The sequence below is a fragment of the Pseudophryne corroboree genome, chromosome 8, assembly GCF_028390025.1.
Source record: "Pseudophryne corroboree isolate aPseCor3 chromosome 8, aPseCor3.hap2, whole genome shotgun sequence".
NCBI lineage: Eukaryota > Metazoa > Chordata > Amphibia > Anura > Myobatrachidae > Pseudophryne > Pseudophryne corroboree.
The window spans coordinates 290528659-290548413 of NC_086451.1; the positions used below are offsets into that span (position 1 = coordinate 290528659).

General features: G+C 44.8%; 1 protein-coding gene across 5 annotated transcripts in view; it reads right to left on the reverse strand.

Moving 5' to 3' along the window:
* ACSL4 (acyl-CoA synthetase long chain family member 4) overlaps positions 1–19755 on the reverse strand; it is a 293951-nt gene that overhangs the window by 127358 nt on the left and 146838 nt on the right. For 2 of the 5 annotated variants that reach the window (XM_063937300.1, XM_063937302.1), the window contains exons 3-5: positions 16544–16783; positions 15187–15364; positions 2221–2330 (exon numbers count right to left, since the gene is read on the reverse strand). In XM_063937300.1, the coding sequence (XP_063793370.1) occupies positions 2221–2330; positions 15187–15364; positions 16544–16771 (516 nt within the window). In that variant the 5' untranslated portion in view covers positions 16772–16783. Of the gene's footprint in view, positions 1–2220; positions 2331–15186; positions 15365–16543; positions 17092–19755 lie in introns of all 5 variants that reach the window. The other 3 variants (XM_063937299.1, XM_063937298.1, XM_063937301.1) reach the window with 3 other exon arrangements.

Consider the following 19755-nt stretch of genomic DNA (forward strand, 5'->3'; position numbering starts at 1 on the left):
TAAACAAAGCCATCCATTCCGGTGTCGACTCCCTAGGGGGTGACATCACCATTACCGGCAATTGCTCCGCCTCCACACCAACATCGTCCTCATACATGTCGACACACACGTACCGACACACAGCAGACACACAGGGAATGCTCTTATCGAAGACAGGACCCCACTAGCCCTTTGGGGAGACAGAGGGAGAGTTTGCCAGCACACACCCAAGCGCTATAAATATATAGGAACAACCCTATAGAAGTGTTGTCTCCCTTATAGCAGCTTAATATATCAAAAAACGCCAAAAAAGTGCCCCCCCCCTCTCTGTTTTACCCTGTTTCTGTAGTGCAGTGCAGGGGAGAGTCCTGGGAGCCTTCCTCGCAGCGGAGCTGAGCAGGAAAATGGCGCTGTGTGCTGAGGAGATAGGCCCCGCCCCCTATTTCGGCGGGCTCTTCTCCGGTGTTTGTGAGACCTGGCAGGGGTTAAATACATCCATATAGCCCCAGGGGCTATATGTGATGTATTTTTTAGCCAGAACAAGGTATTCTCATTGCTGCCCAGGGCGCCCCCCGCAGCGCCCTGCACCCTCCGTGACCGCTGGTGTGAAGTGTGTGACAACAATGGCGCACAGCTGCAGTGCTGTGCGCTACCTCATGAAGACTGAAAAGTCTTCTGCCGCCGGTTTCTGGACCTCTTCACTTTTCGGCATCTGCAAGGGGGTCGGCGGCGCGGCTCCGGGACCGGACTCCATGGCTGGGCCTGTGTTCGATCCCTCTGGAGCTAATGGTGTCCAGTAGCCTAAGAAGCCAATCCATCCTGCACGCAGGTGAGTTCACTTCTTCTCCCCTAAGTCCCTCGTTGCAGTGAGCCTGTTGCCAGCAGGACTCACTGTAAAATAAAAAACCTAAAAACTTTTTCTAAGCAGCTCTTTAGGAGAGCCACCTAGATTGCACCCTGCTCAGACGGGCACAAAAACCTAACTGAGGCTTGGAGGAGGGTCATAGGGGGAGGAGCCAGTGCACACCACCTGATCCTAAAGCTTTATTTTTGTGCCCTGTCTCCTGCGGAGCCGCTAATCCCCATGGTCCTGACGGAGTCCCCAGCATCCACTAGGACGTCAGAGAAATGTATAAATTGGTGAGAGCAGTTGTTGCAGAGAGGTTGAAAATTAATAGTCAAAAATCCAAAAGACTGATGTATCTTTGCGCCTTGACACAAACTGCAGCTGAGGTGCCAACTCTCAAGGGTACCAACACTTGACAAACTTTAGAACAAAAGCAAAAAGGAGTGGACCACCAGCGCTGTTTCTCTAACACTATACACGAAGGATGTCTTCAAATCTAGATCAACAGATTTCACTCTTCAATTGACCATCAACAGGTGATTTTAGATAAATTGCTGCTTAGTTGGATATACCTTACTCACCGACGCACAGTGAGATTTCCCCATATAAAAGGTATCTTTGCTTATAACATAGAAATCAGCATCACAAGGGCATATGGAAATTAACTCACCATTAGCCTGAGCCCTATGTTCATCAAAAGGTTTCTTTATAGTTGCACCACCAGTCTCTTCCAACAATGATACCAAATTTGTTTGGTATCATTGTTTTATGAATAAAACATTTTTTATGAAGACCTAGTATCCCAATTATAAATATCTTGGAGGAGAAAACTCGTGTTATTGTTGGAAGAGACTGGTGGTGCAGCTATAAAGAAACCTTTTGATGAACATAGGGCTCAGGATAATGGCGAGTTAATTTCCATATGCCCTTGTGATGCCTTTTTCTATGTTATAAGCAAAGATAGCTTTATATGGGGAAATCTCACTATGCGTCGGTTAGTAAGGTATATCCAACTAAGCAGCAATTTATCTAAAATCACCTGTTGATGGTCAATTGAAGAGTGAAATCTGTTGATCTAGATTTGAAGACATCCTTCGTGTATAGTGTTAGAGAAACAGCGCTGGTGGTCCACTCCTTTTTGTTTTTGTTCTGAAAATTAATAGTTAGTATTTCTGTGGTTTAGAGGAGGCTTGCTTGATTTCAGTGTCATAGCGTTAGGAGAAATGGAAAAGATTGAGAAGGTGATAAAGTTGTGATCAGAGAGAGGGAAAGGAGTGTTAATGAATTCAGAAACTGAGCATAGCCTGGTGAATACAAGATCAAGGCATTGAAGCATAAAGTACAGTACCTGGTATACATGAGATTGAGTAATGCAGACTAGTATTGTTACACACCTTCAGCTTTGTTTCTAGCAGCTCGGCACTGGTAATGAGGTGTGTGGCTCCAGATTCGTTCAGGCCATAAGTCACTGCTTCCTCGCCAAGTGTAGCGTATAAAGTAACCACTATAGATAAAGAAAAAGATTGAATTTCAGTTAGATGCTATTCCTAAAATACAAATTTGCATAATGCCACTGGGTAAGTCATTTCCTACAGCTGTCAAATATACAGTATAACCAATAACTTGTAGCACTTCAAAAGGGATGCAGTTACATTGCCGGCAGTTGGGATCCCGGCGTTCAGGATACAGACGCCGGAAATCCCGACCACTGACAATGCAGAGAACTAACAGGGGCTATACCCACTCATGGGTGCCCACAACACCCATAGAGTGGGAATAGAACCTGTGACGAGCGCCACCTGCCGGCATTCTGGCATCGGTATGCTGACCGTCGGCATACCATACCCAATGCCTTCAACATACATAAACTTTTAGCAAGATAAATGATTAGTTTAGTTTGGGATATAGGAAGACAAAAGACAGGTAGGTAACATTTCATTGCATTTGAATGCACATAAAATTTGAGACCTGTGATTTCTATTCCACCCAAGTGGAACTTATTAAGGAAACAAAATTGCTTGCTGAGGCAGCACTTTTATATATATTATAGAACAACACAGAACACGGGCAATGTGAAATATTACACTATTTTTTCCCTATGGATCAGGCAGGGATTGTCCTGCAAGGTAGAGTAAACAGGAATAGGTTAGGTGGGGAAATTATGAAAACATACGTAAGAGGTGTTTTGTCATTTTCCAGGTCAGCAGTGGCACCAGTAAAAGTCCATGCCTGTTAAGATACTTATTCGACTTCTAACATGTGTAGGAGGGATATAGTAAGTGAAGCAGAATCTTGAGTGCTGTTGAAATTTATCAGTCTGAATAGTTTAGTATTGCATCATTTTTCCATGATTAGTCATGCTAGACTACATCAGTCTGATCAGAATTCCAAGACTGTTAATCTTAAAACAAATCAGCAGCTGTAGCTCTTACAAAAAGGAGTCACCCGGAATTTTTACAGTTGCTATATGTAACCATGCATGTAGATGTACACTTTACTGAGAGTCTAATTTAAAGCATCTAAAAAGGGAACTGAAGACCGACAGTGACGCCGCTTTCTTTGAAAAAGAATGAGGAAATCAGTGGAAAGTTCCACAAGTACAGGAATGACACACACACACACACACATATATATATATATACCGATACAGCCCGGCACTCAAAGGGACAGCGTCACCCTCATATACCTTACTGTGGTGCCCTCCATGAGATAATCAATCCCCAATGTATACAAGAAAGAAGAGGCGGCACTCCCAGCGTTTTTAAAGTGCAAAAAAATCTTTAGTCTTGACTAAAGATTTTTTTGCACTTTAAAAACGCTGGGAGTGCTGCCTCTTCTTTTGTGTGTGTGTGCGTGTGTGTGTGTGTGTGTGTGTGTGTGTGTGTGTGTGTGTGAATATATATATAAATATATATAAACTAAAGTCATTATGTTTCCACAATGTGCCTTGCCGCTGTTGGGGATGAATTGTCGCAGAGAACTTTGGTTTTGTGTGCCATTCCCATACGTTTTTTCTACACACACACATACATATGTAGACTACAGAGTATGAAGCATCTGTCCTCAGAAAGGACAGCTACTGTACAAAGGTAGCAACTCTACACAGGTCTGCCAGTGTTCTGACCTCAGAGGTACTGTAGTTTATGGCCACGTTTGACACTTGTATCACATGCAGCAACACACTGGTCATTATGAACGCTTAGCAGTAGACGGTTGTTTCATTACTTCACTAATCAAATTTAAGACCAATAAATATTTCTGCAAAACGTATCAGGCTGGTTTTAATTTTATGTAAAAAGTGAATATATCAGCAGTTTAAAATGTGTATGTATGAATACAGGACAGGACCACTAAAATGGGGGAAAAAAAAAAAAGTTACCTTAATTAATATATTAGATAGATTTTCTACTTTAAAATACATTTTACTAAATACCCTCCTTTCACAATAAAAAACACTTGGCTAGTGTCTCTTCCTTGGATTCCCTATAGCTCACTATGTTTGATGATCATAAAACCATGACTGCCGTTGATCACCTTTAGAACCGCTTTGCTCTCTGTATTATTGGAGATCTGGCACAGGGTCTCCCTATGGTTTTCAATTAGAGCTGCTATGGGGAATCTCAATTGTTACAAGATAGGTGAGCAATCCATCAAGTGTTTTGCAAGAGCAAGGACCCTGCTAAACAGGGATTCTCCCGCTATTCCACCATTGCAAGTATAAAAGCTAGGTACACACTGGCAGATTTTTTTTGGTCTGCCCGAGAATCTGAAGATTTTTCACTGGTAATTGTAGGTATCAATATCTGAGCTAAACACTTAAGATTTTTTATTTCAGTTACCAATTTTCTGCCACATCACACTGCATTTGCATATGTCCACCCACAAGGCGGATGACCTAGTGACAGAAACATAGGAAATATGGGCAGAGTATTGAGAATGCACACACACTGCTAGATATCGGGAGATTGTGGCAAAGATTTTTGGTTTAGGACAATAGATCACAAAATCGATCGCTCGTGTGTGTGGGCAAGATTTTCCAGAATTAATCGCCGAAACGATTGTTCATACACACTATATGATAAATCAGGCCAATGTCCCAATTATTGGCAAATCAGTTCAATAATTGTATAGTGTGTACTTAGCTTTAGGCTTCATAATAGAAAGGATTTAGACAAACTGTTTATTTAAAAGTAGAAAGCCCCTTTAAGTATTACAAATTTAAAAATACGATTTTAATTACCTACTGGTAAATCCTTTTCTCGTAGTCCGTAGAGGATACTGGGAATCCATTTAGTACCATGGGGTATAGGCGGGTCCACTAGAAGCCTTGGGCACTTAAAGAATTTGATCGTGTGCGCTGGCTCCTCCCTCTATGCCCCTCCTACCAGACTCAGTCTAGGAAACTGTGCCCGAGGAGACGGACATACTTTGAGAGAAGGATATATAAGGAAAGTGGTGAGATTACGAACCAGCACACAGAACAATAGGAAAGACATGCTAACCATACTTGAAACATGAACAGCAACAGCTGAACAAACCAGAATACTTAACCAAGTAACAGTGCAGGAAGAACGAAGCACCGGGGGCGGGCGCCCAGTATCCTCTACGGACTACGAGAAAATTTTTTACCAGTAGGTAATTAAAATCCTATTTTCTCTTACGTCCTACAGGATACTGGGTATCCATTTAGTACCATGGGGAAGTACCAAAGCTTCCAAACTGGGTGGGAGAGTGCGGAGGTTCCTGCAGAACTGATTGACCAAATTGAAGGTCCTCAGAGGCCAAAGTATCGAACTTGTAAAACTTTGCAAACGTGTTAGAACCTGACCAAGTAACTGCTCGGCAGAGCTGTAAAGCCGAGACTCCCCAGGCAGACGCCCAAGAAGAACCCACCGACCTGGTAGAGTGGGCCTGTACAGATTTTGGAACCAGAAATCCTGTCGTGGAATAAGTATGCTGGATAGTGAGCCTGATCCAGCGTGCAATGGACTGCTTTGAAGCAGAACACCCAATTTTATTGGGATCATAGAGAACGAACAGGGAGTCAGATTTTCTGTGAAGAGCTGTTCTCTTTACATACACCTGCAAAGCCCTCACAACATCCAAAGACTTTGAAGTAGCAGAGGTGTCCGTCACAGCCGGAACCACAATTGGTTGGTTGATGTGAAAAGCAGACACCACCTTAGGAAGAAATTGCTGACGAGTTCTGAGTTCAGCTCTGTCCTCATGGAAAATTAAGTAGGGACTCTTGTGAGACAACACCGCTAGCTCCAACACACGTCTTGCTGAGGCCAAGGCCAACAGTGTGACGGTCTTCCACGTAAGGTACTTTACGTCAACCTCCTGTAACGGTTCAAACCAGCCCGCTTGGAGGGACTGCAACACCAAATTGAGATCCCAAAGTGCCGTGGGAGGCACAAAGGAAGGCTAGATGTGCAGAACACCTTTCAAGAACGTCTGGACCTCAGAGAGAGAAGCCAACTGTTTCTGAAAGAAAATAGACAAAGCTGAAATCTGGACTTTAATGGAATCTAGGCGTAGGCCCACATCCACTCCTGACTGCAGAAAAAGCAGGAGACGTCCCAGATGAAATTCCACAGCGGAATATTGTCTGCTTTCATACTAAGACATATTTCTGCCATATACGGTGGTAATGTTTAGACGTTACCCGTTTCCTGGCTTGGATCATAGTCTGGATGACCTTGTCAGGAGATCCCTCTCCTGGCTAGAATCAGCCGTTCAACCTCCATGCTGTTAAACATAGCTGCAGTAAGTTTTGATAGACGGGCCCTGTTGCAGAAGATCCTCGCGAATAGGCAGAGGCCACGGATCTTCGAGGAGCATCTCCAGAAGGTCCGTGTACCAGGCCCCTCTTGGCCAGTCCGGAGCAATGAGTATTGCTTGAACCTTTTCCCTTTTTATTCTTTTTAGAATTCTTGGTATCCGAGGACGTGGAGGAAACATGTACACCATCTGGTAGACCCATGGAGTCGTAGGAGTGTCTACCGACAGTGCATGTGGGTCTATGGACGTGGAAGAATACTGCTTGAGCCTCTAGTTGAGATGAAAGGCCATTATGTCGATTTGTGGATATCCCCACCGACGTGTTAAGCACCTGAACACTTCCGGGTGAAGGCTCCACTCCACCGGGTGCAGGTTTTGTCTGCTGAGGAAGTCTGCTTCCCAGTTGTCTACTCCCGGAATGAAGACCACCGACAACGCCACGGCGGGTTTTGCCCCCCCAGAGGAGAATTCCTGACAACCCTGACATTGCTGCTATGCTTTTCGTTCCGCCCTGTCAGTTTATGTACGTTACCGCCGTTACATTGTCCGACTGGACTTGAATGGCCTGATTCCGAAGTAGAGATAAGGCCTGCAGAAGGGCATTGTACATTGCCCTGAATTCCAAGATGTTTATTGGAAGCACGACTTTCTGACTTGACCATCTTCCTTGAAACTGCACCCCCTGGGTGGTTGCTCCCCAACCTCTGAGGCTTGCATCGGTGGTTAGCAGAATCCAATTCTGAATCCAGAACCTCCGACCCTCGACGAGGTGAGAAGTCTGTAGCCATCACAGAAGTGAGATTCTGGCTTTTGGCGACAGAGATCCACTGATGCATGTGAAGATGTGATCCGGACCACTTGTCCAACAGATCCAATTGGAAGGGCCTCGCAAGAAACCTTCCGTACTGAAGCGCCTCGTGAGGGGCTACCATTTTTCCCAGAAGGCGAATGCACAGAGATCCGGGTTGGCTTCAGGACAGCCCAACCCATAGACTGGATTTCCATAGCTTTCTCCAAGGGAAGGAACACTCTCTGAGATTCCGTGTCCAGTATCATTCCCAGGAAGGAAAGCCTCTGCGTCGGTTCCAGGTGAGATTTTGTTAAGTTCAGAATCCACCCATGATCCAGGAGTAGTCTGGTTGAGAGTCCAATGCTGTCCAACAACCGCTTCCTGGATGATGCCTTTATCAGAAGATCGCCAGGTACGGAATTATGTTCACTCCCTGTTTGCGGAGTAGAAACATCTCTGACATGGCCTTGGTGAACACTCTCTGTGCCGTGGAGAGACCAAATGGCAGGGCCTGGAACTGGTAGTGGCAGTCCTGCAGTGCAAACCGTAGATAAGCCTGATGAGGTGGCCAGATCGGAATGTGAAGGTACACATCCTTCATATCCAGAGACACTAGGAATTACCCCTCCTCCAGACCTGAGATCACCGCTCTCCAGAGACTCCATCTTGAATTTGAACACTCGTAAGTATGAGTTCAACGATTTGAGATTCAAAATTGGTCTTACCGAGCCGTCCTGTTTCGGTACTACAAACAAGTTGGAATAATGGGGGGGGGGTCATACCGACCAGTTCGCTCGCTGCGTTTTCACGCAGCAGAGAGAACGGGTCCCTGCTGCGCATGCGCCGGCGCCTTTGTGCGCCTGTGGGGACAGCCGTAGCAGGACAGCGATCGCCTCTGCCTGATTGACAGGCCGAGGCAATCGATGGGCGGGAGGTTGCGAAAAGGCGGCGTTTGGCCGCAGTTTCGTAGTCATGGCCGGACCGAACGGGGGGCTGGCCGCAGCGGCTGCGTGACATCATACGCAAGCTGCTGCGGGCCAGGGATCGAGGAGTAGCTCTCGGCCACGTCGCTAAAGCTGCGCTGGGAGTTACTCCTGAAGTGCAAATGCATCGCCGCTGTGCGATGCCTTTGCACTTCTGCGAGGGGGGCCGGACTGACATGCGGGGTGGACTAGCCCCCGTGCTGGGCGTCCCCCCCGCATGTCAGGAAAGTTGATCGTAGCTGTGCAAAATTTTGCAAAGCTATGATCAACTCGGAATGACCCACAATATCCCTTGTTTTGCAGATGAGGTGGAACTGCAACAATGACCTAAGTCTGTACCAGTTTTTGAATGGCGTCCTGTAAGGTTATACTTGCTTCCTGTGAGACTGGTAAGCCTGATTTGAAGACTCTGAAGTGGGAGCTCCTGAAACTCCAGTCTGGCATCTATGACCCAGGGATCCTGGCATGATGTTGTCCAGATGTGACTTGAAAATCTTAGTTGGGCTCCCACCTGCCAGTCTTCCAGGCATCGCGGACCACCCTCATGCTGAAGGCTTTGAGGAAGCAGAACTTGAGCTCTATTCCTGTGAACCGGCAGTTGCTGTTTTTTGTGGTTTACCTCTAGTGCCTCTGGTGGCTGTAGAAGAACGTCTGGTTTTGCCCTTAAACTTAGCAGTCCGAAAGGACTGTAGATTAGGTACTGAGTAGACTTGCTGGCTGGGGGAGCTGCAGAGGGATGATACGTGGACTTACCCTCAGTAGATTTGGATATCCATTTGTCTAGTTCATCTCCAAATAAGGCCTCTCCTGTGAAGGGTAGGCCTTCCACGCCTTTCCTGGAGTCCGCGTCAGCTGTCCATTGGCGTAGCCATAAGCCTCTGCGTGCTGACACTGCCATAGCAATGGTGTGTGCATTAAGCAAGCCTATTTCTTTTATGGCTTCCACCATAAAATTTGCAAAGTCCTGTGTATGTTACAGGAGTAAAATAATTTCCCCCTTAGGCAAGGTACCTAACCCCTCAATTAAATTACCCGACCATTTGGTGATGGCCTTAGTAATCCACCCACATGCTATAGTGGGTCTCTGGGCCTCCCCAGCAGCTGTATATAAAGATTTGAGTGTATTCTCAATTCTACGATCAGCAGTGTCTTTTAGGGAGGCTGCACCCGGGACAGGCAATACAATTTTCCGTGACAGCCTGAATATTGGTGCATCCACTATCGGTAGATTTTCCCATTTTTTCCTATCCTCAGGAGGAAAGGGAAAACATATCATCAATCTTTTAGGGATTTGAAATTTCCTATCAGGATTAGCAGACAGTCCTTCAAACAGGGTATTTAGTTCCTTTGACACAAGAAAAGTGGCTGAGGATTTCTTTTTTATATCAAAATAAGATTCCTCAGTCTTCTCTGTTACGTTATCAGGGATATGCATTACTTCTCTGATAGCTTCTATGAGAGCCTTTATTTCCTGTGACAAGAGTAGCTTCCCCCACGTCTGAGTCCACCTCCCCCTCCTCCATGTCTGACCCCTTATCATCAGAGTCAGACTGCAGGATATGGGCCAAAAGAAGTTTTTGCGGACAAATGGTAGGGGACTGAGACGCTGGTTTGGGTACTCAGTCATTGATTGTCTTGTATTGATTCTCTTTCTTATTGCGGGACAATTTAGAAGAAATATTGGAAATCATTCTGCTAATGGAATCCAGCCAAGCTGGCTCTGCCCCGCTAGCCTGGGAGGATGCAGTGCACTGAGTACACTGCAGTGAACCCCCTGGAGAAGAGGAATACTGTGCCTTACAGTACATGAAACACATTCTTTGTCTGACGTACTGTGACAGTGACAGCACACACACACAGGAACAGGTTAAAAGCACAATTAACCGACAAAGAGCCCTCAAGAGAGAGACAGGGATAGCCTGGAGCCAGCACACAGCGCCCTTACTGCTAATGCCAAGCTTAGCCGGGTCGCAGACTAAGTACCCACATTGGGTACTTAGTACACTAGTAAGCGCTCCTCACCTGGTACCACTGAGGTAATCTGGAGTCTCTCCGGAGGAGCTGCTCGTCCCCGTCAGTCAGCGTCTGTGTCCACTGCAGAGGGAAAATGGCGCTGGTCAGCTGCTGGATCCGCTTATAGTGAAGCCCCGCCCCTTCAATGGCACACGGTCTTCCCGCTTTTTTATACTGGCTGAGGTAATTTTAGTGCCTAAAATGGAGTCAGCCCCCTTTTAAGTCTGTAATGCCAGTCTGGGTACTGTGTACACACAGTGTACTGAGAGTCCGTTCGCTCCCTCAGAAGCGGTGCGTCTGCACTGTGTACGGAGTCTGGAGATTCATCCGCCCCCTGTAGAAGCCGTGCGTCTCTGTACCCTCATGCCGTCATAATGGCCAGCGACCCGCTAACCGGGACGCCGGCTTAGTACTCACCACTCTTCTATCTTCTGGCGACATGATCGGCTCCTCCTGGCACATTTTCTAAACTGAGTCTGGTAGGAGGGGCGTAGAAAGAGGAGCCAGCGCACACTATCAAATTCTTTAAGTGCCCAAGGCTCCTAGTGGACCCTGCTATACCCCATAGTAATAAATGGATTCCCAGTATCCTCTACCACGTAAGAGAAATTGGATATAATCTAATAGGTTTAGTAATCATTTGGAATTTCAGTTGAAGCCGAGTAAAGGTTTGAAGGGAGGTTGTGTTTGGGTTGGGGACACCCAGCTGGGAATGGTAATGTTATGTAGAACTAGCCAGAGTAACGGGAATCTTGGGATATTACAAATTGCAGAAAGACACACAAGTTAATTGATGAGGTAGGCAAGCATTATTTATTTATCGGTGCGGATTTAATTACAAACATCCGAGATGGAAGGGTTGAGAACTTCCCCTGAACATCACAAAGCTCTTGGAACCATGTGAGTCACAGCCAGTGTAGGCAATAGCCAGCGATTCTGGAAGCAGAGTTTAATAAACTGCTTGAGGACATACATCAGCACATGCATCATCTGCTAGTAAATGAACCTTAGAAATGAACTAATACAGGAATCACTTTCTGGTAACGTTATTCAAGAGATTTCAGATTATCAGCTACAGTGGGGATTAATGCACAATATACCATTTAATTTAGAGTTTTAGAATTCTATATATAGCACTTTCATATGTACAAGTCGGGTAGGAGGGAAAATTGTACGAAAAATCAAAGCAAATACAAAAGCGAAGGCTCTTGCTACAAATTGGGCCATAAAATGTATCGATATTGAGAAGCAAACACAATGTTAGATAAGACTAAGGGGGAAATTTACTAAGCTCCCGATTTTGACCGAGATGCCGTTTTTTCATCAAAGTGTCATCTCGGTAATTTACTAAACACTAATCACGGCAGAGATGAGGGCATTCGTAATTTTTTGCAAGTCCAAGTAAAAAATTACGAATGAATACACCATCGGTCAAAACGCGGCTGTTTAAGTATGAATCTCTGTAATTTACTAAGAAGTGCAAAGCAAAAAACAAACAAACACTGCCGTGAAAAATTACAACTCGTAAAAAAGTGCTAAAAAAAAACAGACCTGCTTTTTTTTTCCGTGATTGGATTGGCATGCAGGGATCCATGAGATCCGTGCATGTATATCAGTGGGAAGGGGTGGGAAAGTTGTTATTTTATTAAAAAAAATTGCGTGGGGTCCCCCCTCCTAAGCATAACCAGCATCGGGCTCTTTGAGCCGATCCTGGTTGCAGAAATATGGGTAAAAAATTGACAGGGGTTCCCCCATATTTAAGCAACCAGCATCGGGCTCTGCGCCTGGTCCTGGTTCCAAAAATACGGGGGACAAAAAGAGTAGGGGTCCCCCGTATTTTTAAAACCAGCACCGGGCTCCACTAGCTGGACAGATAATGCCACAGCCGGGGGTCACTTTGATATAGTGCCCTGCGGCCGTGGCATCAAAAATCCAACTAGTCACCCCTGGCCGGGGTACCCTGGGGGAGTGGGGACCCCTTCAATCAAGGGGTCCCCCCCCCCCCAGCCACCCAAGGGCCAGGGGTGAAGCCCGAGGCTGTCCCCCCCCATCCAATGGGCTGCGGATGGGGAGGCTGATAGCCTTTTGTGATAATGAAAAGATATTGTTTTTAGTAGCAGTACTGCAAGGCCCAGCAAGCCTCCCCCGCATGCTGGTACTTGGAGAACCACAAGTACCAGCATGCGACGGAAAAACGGGCCCGCTGGTACCTGTAGTACTACTACTAAAAAAATACCCCAAAAAAGACAAGACACACACACCGTGAAAGTATAATTTTATTACATACATACACACATACATACATACTTACCTTAAGTTCCCACGCAGGTCGGTCCTCTTCTCCAGTAGAATCCAAGGGGTACCTGTTGAAGAAATTATACTCACGAGATCCAGGGGTCCAGGCTCCTCGGGAAATCCAGGGGTAATCCACGTACTTGAAAAAAATAACAAAACGGTGTCCCGACCACGAACTGAAAGGGGACCCATGTTTGCACATGGGTCACCTTTCCACGAATGCCAGAAACCCACTTTGACTTCTGTCTAAGTGGGTTTCTTCAGCCAATCAGGGAGCGCCACGTTGTAGCACTCTCCTGATCAGCTGTGTGCTCCTGTCCTCACTGACAGGCAGCACACGGCAGTGTTACAATGTAGCGCCTATGCGCTACATTGTAACCAATGATGGGAACTTTCTGCCCTGCGGTTGACCTAAAGTGACGTCACCGCTGAGCAGAAAGTTCCCATCATTGGTTACAATGTAGCGCATAGGCGCTACATTGTAACACTGCCGTGTGCTGCCTGTCAGTGAGGACAGGAGCACACAGCTGATCAGATACAACGTGGCGCTCCCTGATTGGCTGAAGAAACCCACTTAGACAGAAGTCAAAGTGGGTTTCTGGCATTCGTGGAAAGGTGACCCATGTGCAAACATGGGTCCCCTTTCAGTTCGTGGTCGGGACACCGTTTTGTTATTTTTTTCAAGTACGTGGATTACCCCTGGATTTCCCGAGGAGCCTGGACCCCTGGATCTCGTGAGTATAATTTCTTCAACAGGTACCCCTTGGATACTACTGGAGAAGAGGACCGACCTGCGTGGGAACTTAAGGTAAGTATGTATGTATGTATGTGTGTATGTATGTAATAAAATTATACTTTCACGGTGTGTGTGTCTTGTCTTTTTTTGGGTATTTTTTTAGTAGTAGTACTACAGGTACCAGCGGGCCCGTTTTTCCGTCGCATGCTGGTACTTGTGGTTCTCCAAGTACCAGCATGCGGGGGAGGCTTGCTGGGCCTTGTAGTACTGCTACTAAAAACAATATCTTTTCTTTTACAACAAAGGCTATCAGCCTCCCCATCCGCAGCCCATTGGATGGGGGGGGGACAGCCTCGGGCTTCACCCCTGGCCCTTGGGTGGCTGGGGGGGGGGGGACCCCTTGATTGAAGGGGTCCCCACTCCCCCAGGGTACCCCGGCCAGGGGTGACTAGTTGGATTTTTGATGCCACGGCCGCAGGGCACTATATAAAAGTGACTCCCGGCTGTGGCATTATCTGTCCAGCTAGTGGAGCCCGGTGCTGGTTTTAAAAATACGGGGGACCCCTACTCTTTTTGTCCCCCGTATTTTTGGGACCAGGACCAGGCGCAGAGCCCGATGCTGGTTGCTTAAATATGGGGGAACCCCTGTCATTTTTTCCCCCATATTTTTGCAACCAGGATCGGCTCAAAGAGCCCGAGGCTGGTTATGCTTAGGAGGGGGGACCCCACGCATTTTTTTTTATTATTTTACAGTGTTTAATTAAAAAAAAAAATAAATAAACCCCAGCACGGATCACACAGATCCGGCCGAGATTAATTGTAAAAAAAGTCGGCAGTGTTTTGCTAATCACTGCCGTAAAAAACAAAACAAAAAAACACGAATGACATCGGACATCGGAAGAAAAGAAAAACCCGAATACGACAGCTTAGTAAATCCATCGTAACAAATTCAAAAAGTTGCAGTTTTACACTTTCGATGTCATTCGTGATTGAACTTTGACCTGAAACGGGAAAACACGAATCTTAGTAAATTTACCCCTAACTATGAGAACACGTGCATCTCTTGTGTCTGGAGAAGGTGCGCCACGAGTCCGAACTGGGTGGAGTGAAATAAAATCAGTACCTTTTACCCAAGTAGTATTTCTTTACTTTAAGACAAAATAATTAGTAGGTTATCTTATTCAAACCTAATAAATGACAGGGAGTGAGGTGAAGGATTAAACAAATACAAAACGAGAGAGCATAAATGTGCTACTTGAAGAAGTGTTCCTAATGTGTTAGTGGCGTTTCAGCAGACAAGCTGTTCTAGCACATGCACACATATAACGGTACCAGACTGCCCTTGGTCTTGGTAGTATTACTAAAGGAGGAACAATTACCAAAACTGGTGACCACAGGTGGCACTGGAACAAAGAAGTGGTATAATAGTGTGCATGTCGTCTTGTGAAACTTTTACATCCTTATTTTGGGTGCTCTAGATATGTCTAGAGCTTTTTTTTGTCTGTTTTAAATGTGCTTTCCTGCAAATTGCATTTGTCAGCTGAATGACCCATTTCTAAATAATGCCCTCTCAGTGCAACAACATACACAAATAAAAGGTCAGAGCAGATCCCAATATAAAACAGGTCATCGCATTAAGATGCCGATGAATGCTGACAAGACTGCAGTAGCTTGCTCACTTGTAAAAGACAACCGTGGAAGGGATAGATTTTATTCATAATTGATAAATAAGTTCAAGCATGGGCTCTGTGCTACTTACAAGGAAAATTGTATTTAAAACAGGCTTGTGCGGTTATCATCCACTCTGCTCTGGTCTCACAGAATATGGCAATGGTGCTCCTCGGTTTCAGGCCCAGTGCAGCCAGACCACTGCCAAGATGGTTGACTCTTGTGTTAACTTCTTCATAATTCAACCATTTATACTCCCCTAATATTAACTGAAAGAAAGAACATTATGACAATTGTTTAGACACACCAAATAAATGCTTTTGGGTCATTCATTAGCTTGCATTATTGGAAAAAAAAAAAACACACACATTCTCCACACACCGCTGCACGTCTGGAAACACTGCACACTTGTTTTTTTATTTATATAATAATATAGATACAAATATTCTATGGAAAGGTGTTGCTGTAATATGGTTACGGTTATTATCCTTTCTATCCAGAGTTAGGATGAGGCATGTCTATGCCTGAGACTACTACTCCATTACCCAACCCCAAAGGAAAAAAAAATTTAATCCAATTAAACACCAAATCAAAACTAGTACAGCGTAACATTCCTACGAGCAATCTACTCTTTTATAAATGCAAACTGTACTTTGCCAATATAAGTCACTTTGTACAAGCTCACATTTGTTATTAAACACCGCTCCAAGGTATTGTTGATGCCATGTAACACCCAGGTCCTCAAAAACATACAACTGACAGCATGAAGATTGCAGCTATTACTGAGCAGAGGTTTTGTTACAAACCATTAATAGAGCAAACATTAATTTGTGTTGCAGCCTCCTACTCTATACACTTCTTACTCTGTTCCCTTCTCAGCAAATAGTGGACAGTGGTTCAGTTTGGCCTTAAATCATCGCTAAACCATGAACCACATGACTGTTTCAACATGAAGCAATAACTGGGCAAGTCCTTCCATAGAAAGCACATCACATATTTGGAACAAGATCTCTCTCTCCAGTGGGTGACTCTCTGGCATGCAGGCCACAAAGACTCTTTATCCAGGGGAGCCTCATGATTCAGCCATAAGCTAACTGGTAGTCATGTGGATGAAATCATTGAGAAAACCATTTAATAGCTATACCATAAAACATGTCCTTTTTTGTAAATACCATGACAGCTTAAATGATTTATTTCTCTCTTAAGGTATTTAAATGTGGTCAGACATTAGGTTTAAAGACCAGTACTACACGATTTTGCTATGAAATGACATGTTGAAAGTAGCTGAATGACAGTAACTATTTAGCTACAGGTTACTTATCAACTGTAAAGTGTTAGCACCTAGTAGACACATTACCAAAGTTCTATTATGTGATCACTTCTGCACCTTTTCCTCCAAAGCATGAGGTCATCCAGCTGTGAATGCAAAGGAAATCAGGAACAATTACCTTCTTAAACACTTTGCCATTTGGCTGCTTCTCATTTTCCTCACTCAGCAGCTCCCGGGTGCCCAGACAATCTTTTGTGCCAAACTTGGATACAGCATGTTGAAACAGTTTGTCCAGTGTGTCCGCTCCTGGAATGTCTATCGTGGCCAGTGAGTCGAAGTGGCTTACAGCCCGGTAAGGGCTTCCAGGTGTGTCCAAGACAGGTTTTGCTTTTACTCTTTTTGCCATAGCCTTTCTCTTCTTTGCATTAGTGAGAAAATACCATGGTATAAATGTGAGAGTGCTGTACACAAACATTAACAGGTAGATAGGCAGCAATACAAAGGTGTACACTTCTGCTTTAAGCTTCATGATGGTGGTGGTGGTGATGGTGGTATTAAATATGGGGTCTGTGCTTGCCTCCACCGAATATTCTTTGGATTCGTAAGGCAATACTGTAAAGCAGCGGCAGTAGTTTATCAAAGGTAGCAGTACAAAAATAAAAGCATTACTTATCACTCTGCATGAGCGGCAAAACTACGGTGTTAGTTTTTGGAAGCCAAGAGTGTCTGTGCAGTCAGCCAGAAAGCGGAAAAGAAGAGAGGGGAGAAATTAGTAAAACTTTGTGCCCGTTAATGATCAAACATAAAGGTGAGGGATGTCAACATAACCAGGCTGTGTTTCTAAAGCAGAGGTGTCCTTATTTTTTCTCCAAACCTCTGCATATATTTACACTCACTGGTGCTGTCCCATTTCTCATACGGATGCTTTATAAAGCTCCTGTAAATGGTGGAGGAGGCAAAACGGATGTGGTCATGAACTCCAGGCAGGGATAAATACTGACAATATGGTTAATATTAAGTTAAATATTTACTCTAATCACAAAATCATGTGCTAAAGTTGGAAATCCAGTTTAACTCATCCTCAAAAGGAACATTTGTTCGCTGAAACACACACACGTCTGAAGCTGTACTAAGCCAAGGTACAGAGGGAGTTAACAGCCTCCTCCAGCTTTGCATGTGCAGTAATACTAAACAGGACAGCAGATGTACTTCCACCCTGCATTGTATAAACAAATTCCCCATTTGCAGTTTACTAACTATACACTAGCACATCTGGACGCTTAACCCCTGATTTTAGTTACACAGCTTATGTGCCCCAGTCACGGCAGGACAAGCACAATGTCATGCAGCCCTCATTACAGCGTTCTCAATCTTATACAGATAGAGGAGCCAGCATTTAGAAAGACTGAGGGGCAGATGTATTAACCTGGAGAAGGCATAAGGAAGTGATGAACCAGTGATATGTGCAAGGTGATAAAAGGCACCAGCCAATCAGCTTCAATATGTAAATTAACAGTTAGGATCTGATTGGCTGGTGCCTTTATCACCTTGCACATATCACTGGTTCATCACTTCCTTATATCTTCTCCAGGTTAATACATCTGCCCCTGAGACTCTTATAACCCTTTTCCACTACCTTTAAAAACACTGGTAAATGCGCGGAGGCGCACATTTACCCGTGTTTTTCCCTAGTGGAAATGCCGCCCCCCCCCCCCAGCAAATTCAACCCGGCAAGCTGTGTAGTGTGAACGGGAGCCGTGTCGCCGTTCACAGTGTATGGAAGGGCGGCGCTGGGAGATCATGTGATCTCCCAGCGCCGCCCTGCCGCATCAGTGTCAGCAACCCGGCAATATGCCGGGTTGGTGAGCGCTGTGGGAAAGGGGGCTGCAGCACGGGTCGCAGCAGTGTCAGGTTCCTGGCTGCGACCCGTGCTACAGATGGAAAATAATCAAAATATTCTAAGCCACATAAAAATACCCTACTCTCCCCCCACACATAATGAGAAGAATATCAGGCAGGGTATAGCACTGCTCCTTACGGACCACTGATTAGGTCTATATTACAAAGGGGTCTATTCAATGCATGTCGGATCCTCCCTGACGGAGAGAATCCGACAATGCAGTATTTAATTTGCGGGCAATCCAGCTTTTTTAAAGTCAGACTGACATTGTCGAAAACGGTACTAAAACCTGTCAGATTTGGCAGCAAATCCAACAGAACACGTGGATCCGCGGCTAATCCGCCGATCCACACATTTTCCGAGAAGTCGGAATTGCCAACAAGTCGGAAGAACGGCAGTACCATTGAATAGGTCAAATCACGATTCGACCTAAAAAAGTCGGAAACTGCCGTCTTTCCGACTAGACGGCAGTTCCGACTTCAGTTGAATAGACCCCATAGTCACTAAGCAGCAATTATTAAACTATTTTCCCATTTCTCACTTTGAATAACTGGTTTCTGGAGATCTCATACCTGTAGATAGAAGTATAAACTTCTAATATCCATACATGCAAAGATCGGACAAAATACGCCACGCCTCCAGTTCATCTAAAATCACCAACGTTATGGTGAAACTCTGACCATTTCTGAACAAGCCCTGCTCCTTTTATAGTCTGCACAAATTGGGACAGTTGGGAGGTATGGAAAATATGCCTTAAAGTTACAAGCACAGAGCATGCAGCTCTCCACCTTCCATAAAGGAAACACATTTATCCTTTTACATTGGGAAATAGCTAAAGCTGCATACACACGGTGAGATATTGACTATGCGATTTCCCTTGAACTCCCACGAAGCCCAGAAGCACCAATATTGTCTATACAAACGGTGCGATTTTGGCTATGGCCATTTTTGACTATACTTTGTACTAGATTATACAAATTATAGTCAAAATTGCCTTCCCTGTACAGTCTTTTTCGTGCAATACCAATCCCGCATCAGTATCTCAAGCTGGGTACACACGGTGCGATAGATGCTAACTTTTCTGCACCGTGTGTATGCACCTTTAGTTTAGTTTAAATGTACTTTAGACTATTTTCCTACTTAGAACATGTACACTCTGTCAGAGTCAGCAGCAATTCAACAGGTTAGATTTTAGGGATATCCTAAAGTGTTTCAAGAAAACTCCATTCAAAAGAAAATGACTACACACCAAAAATGATTTTAAAGACACACTACAGACAAAAATCTATCAAAACCAATCCCACAGCAAAATTACAAACATTTAAATTACACCATGGGACATGCTTAAACCACATGCTAGACTTTTCATCAAATCAAAATCCCCTTGAAACAGAGGAGGCGAATGTTTAATTTTGTACAATGTAAGAACTGACACATTACAAAACCTAAAAGTGGTTTTTATATCTGTAATTAAATAGAATTGGCTGGTT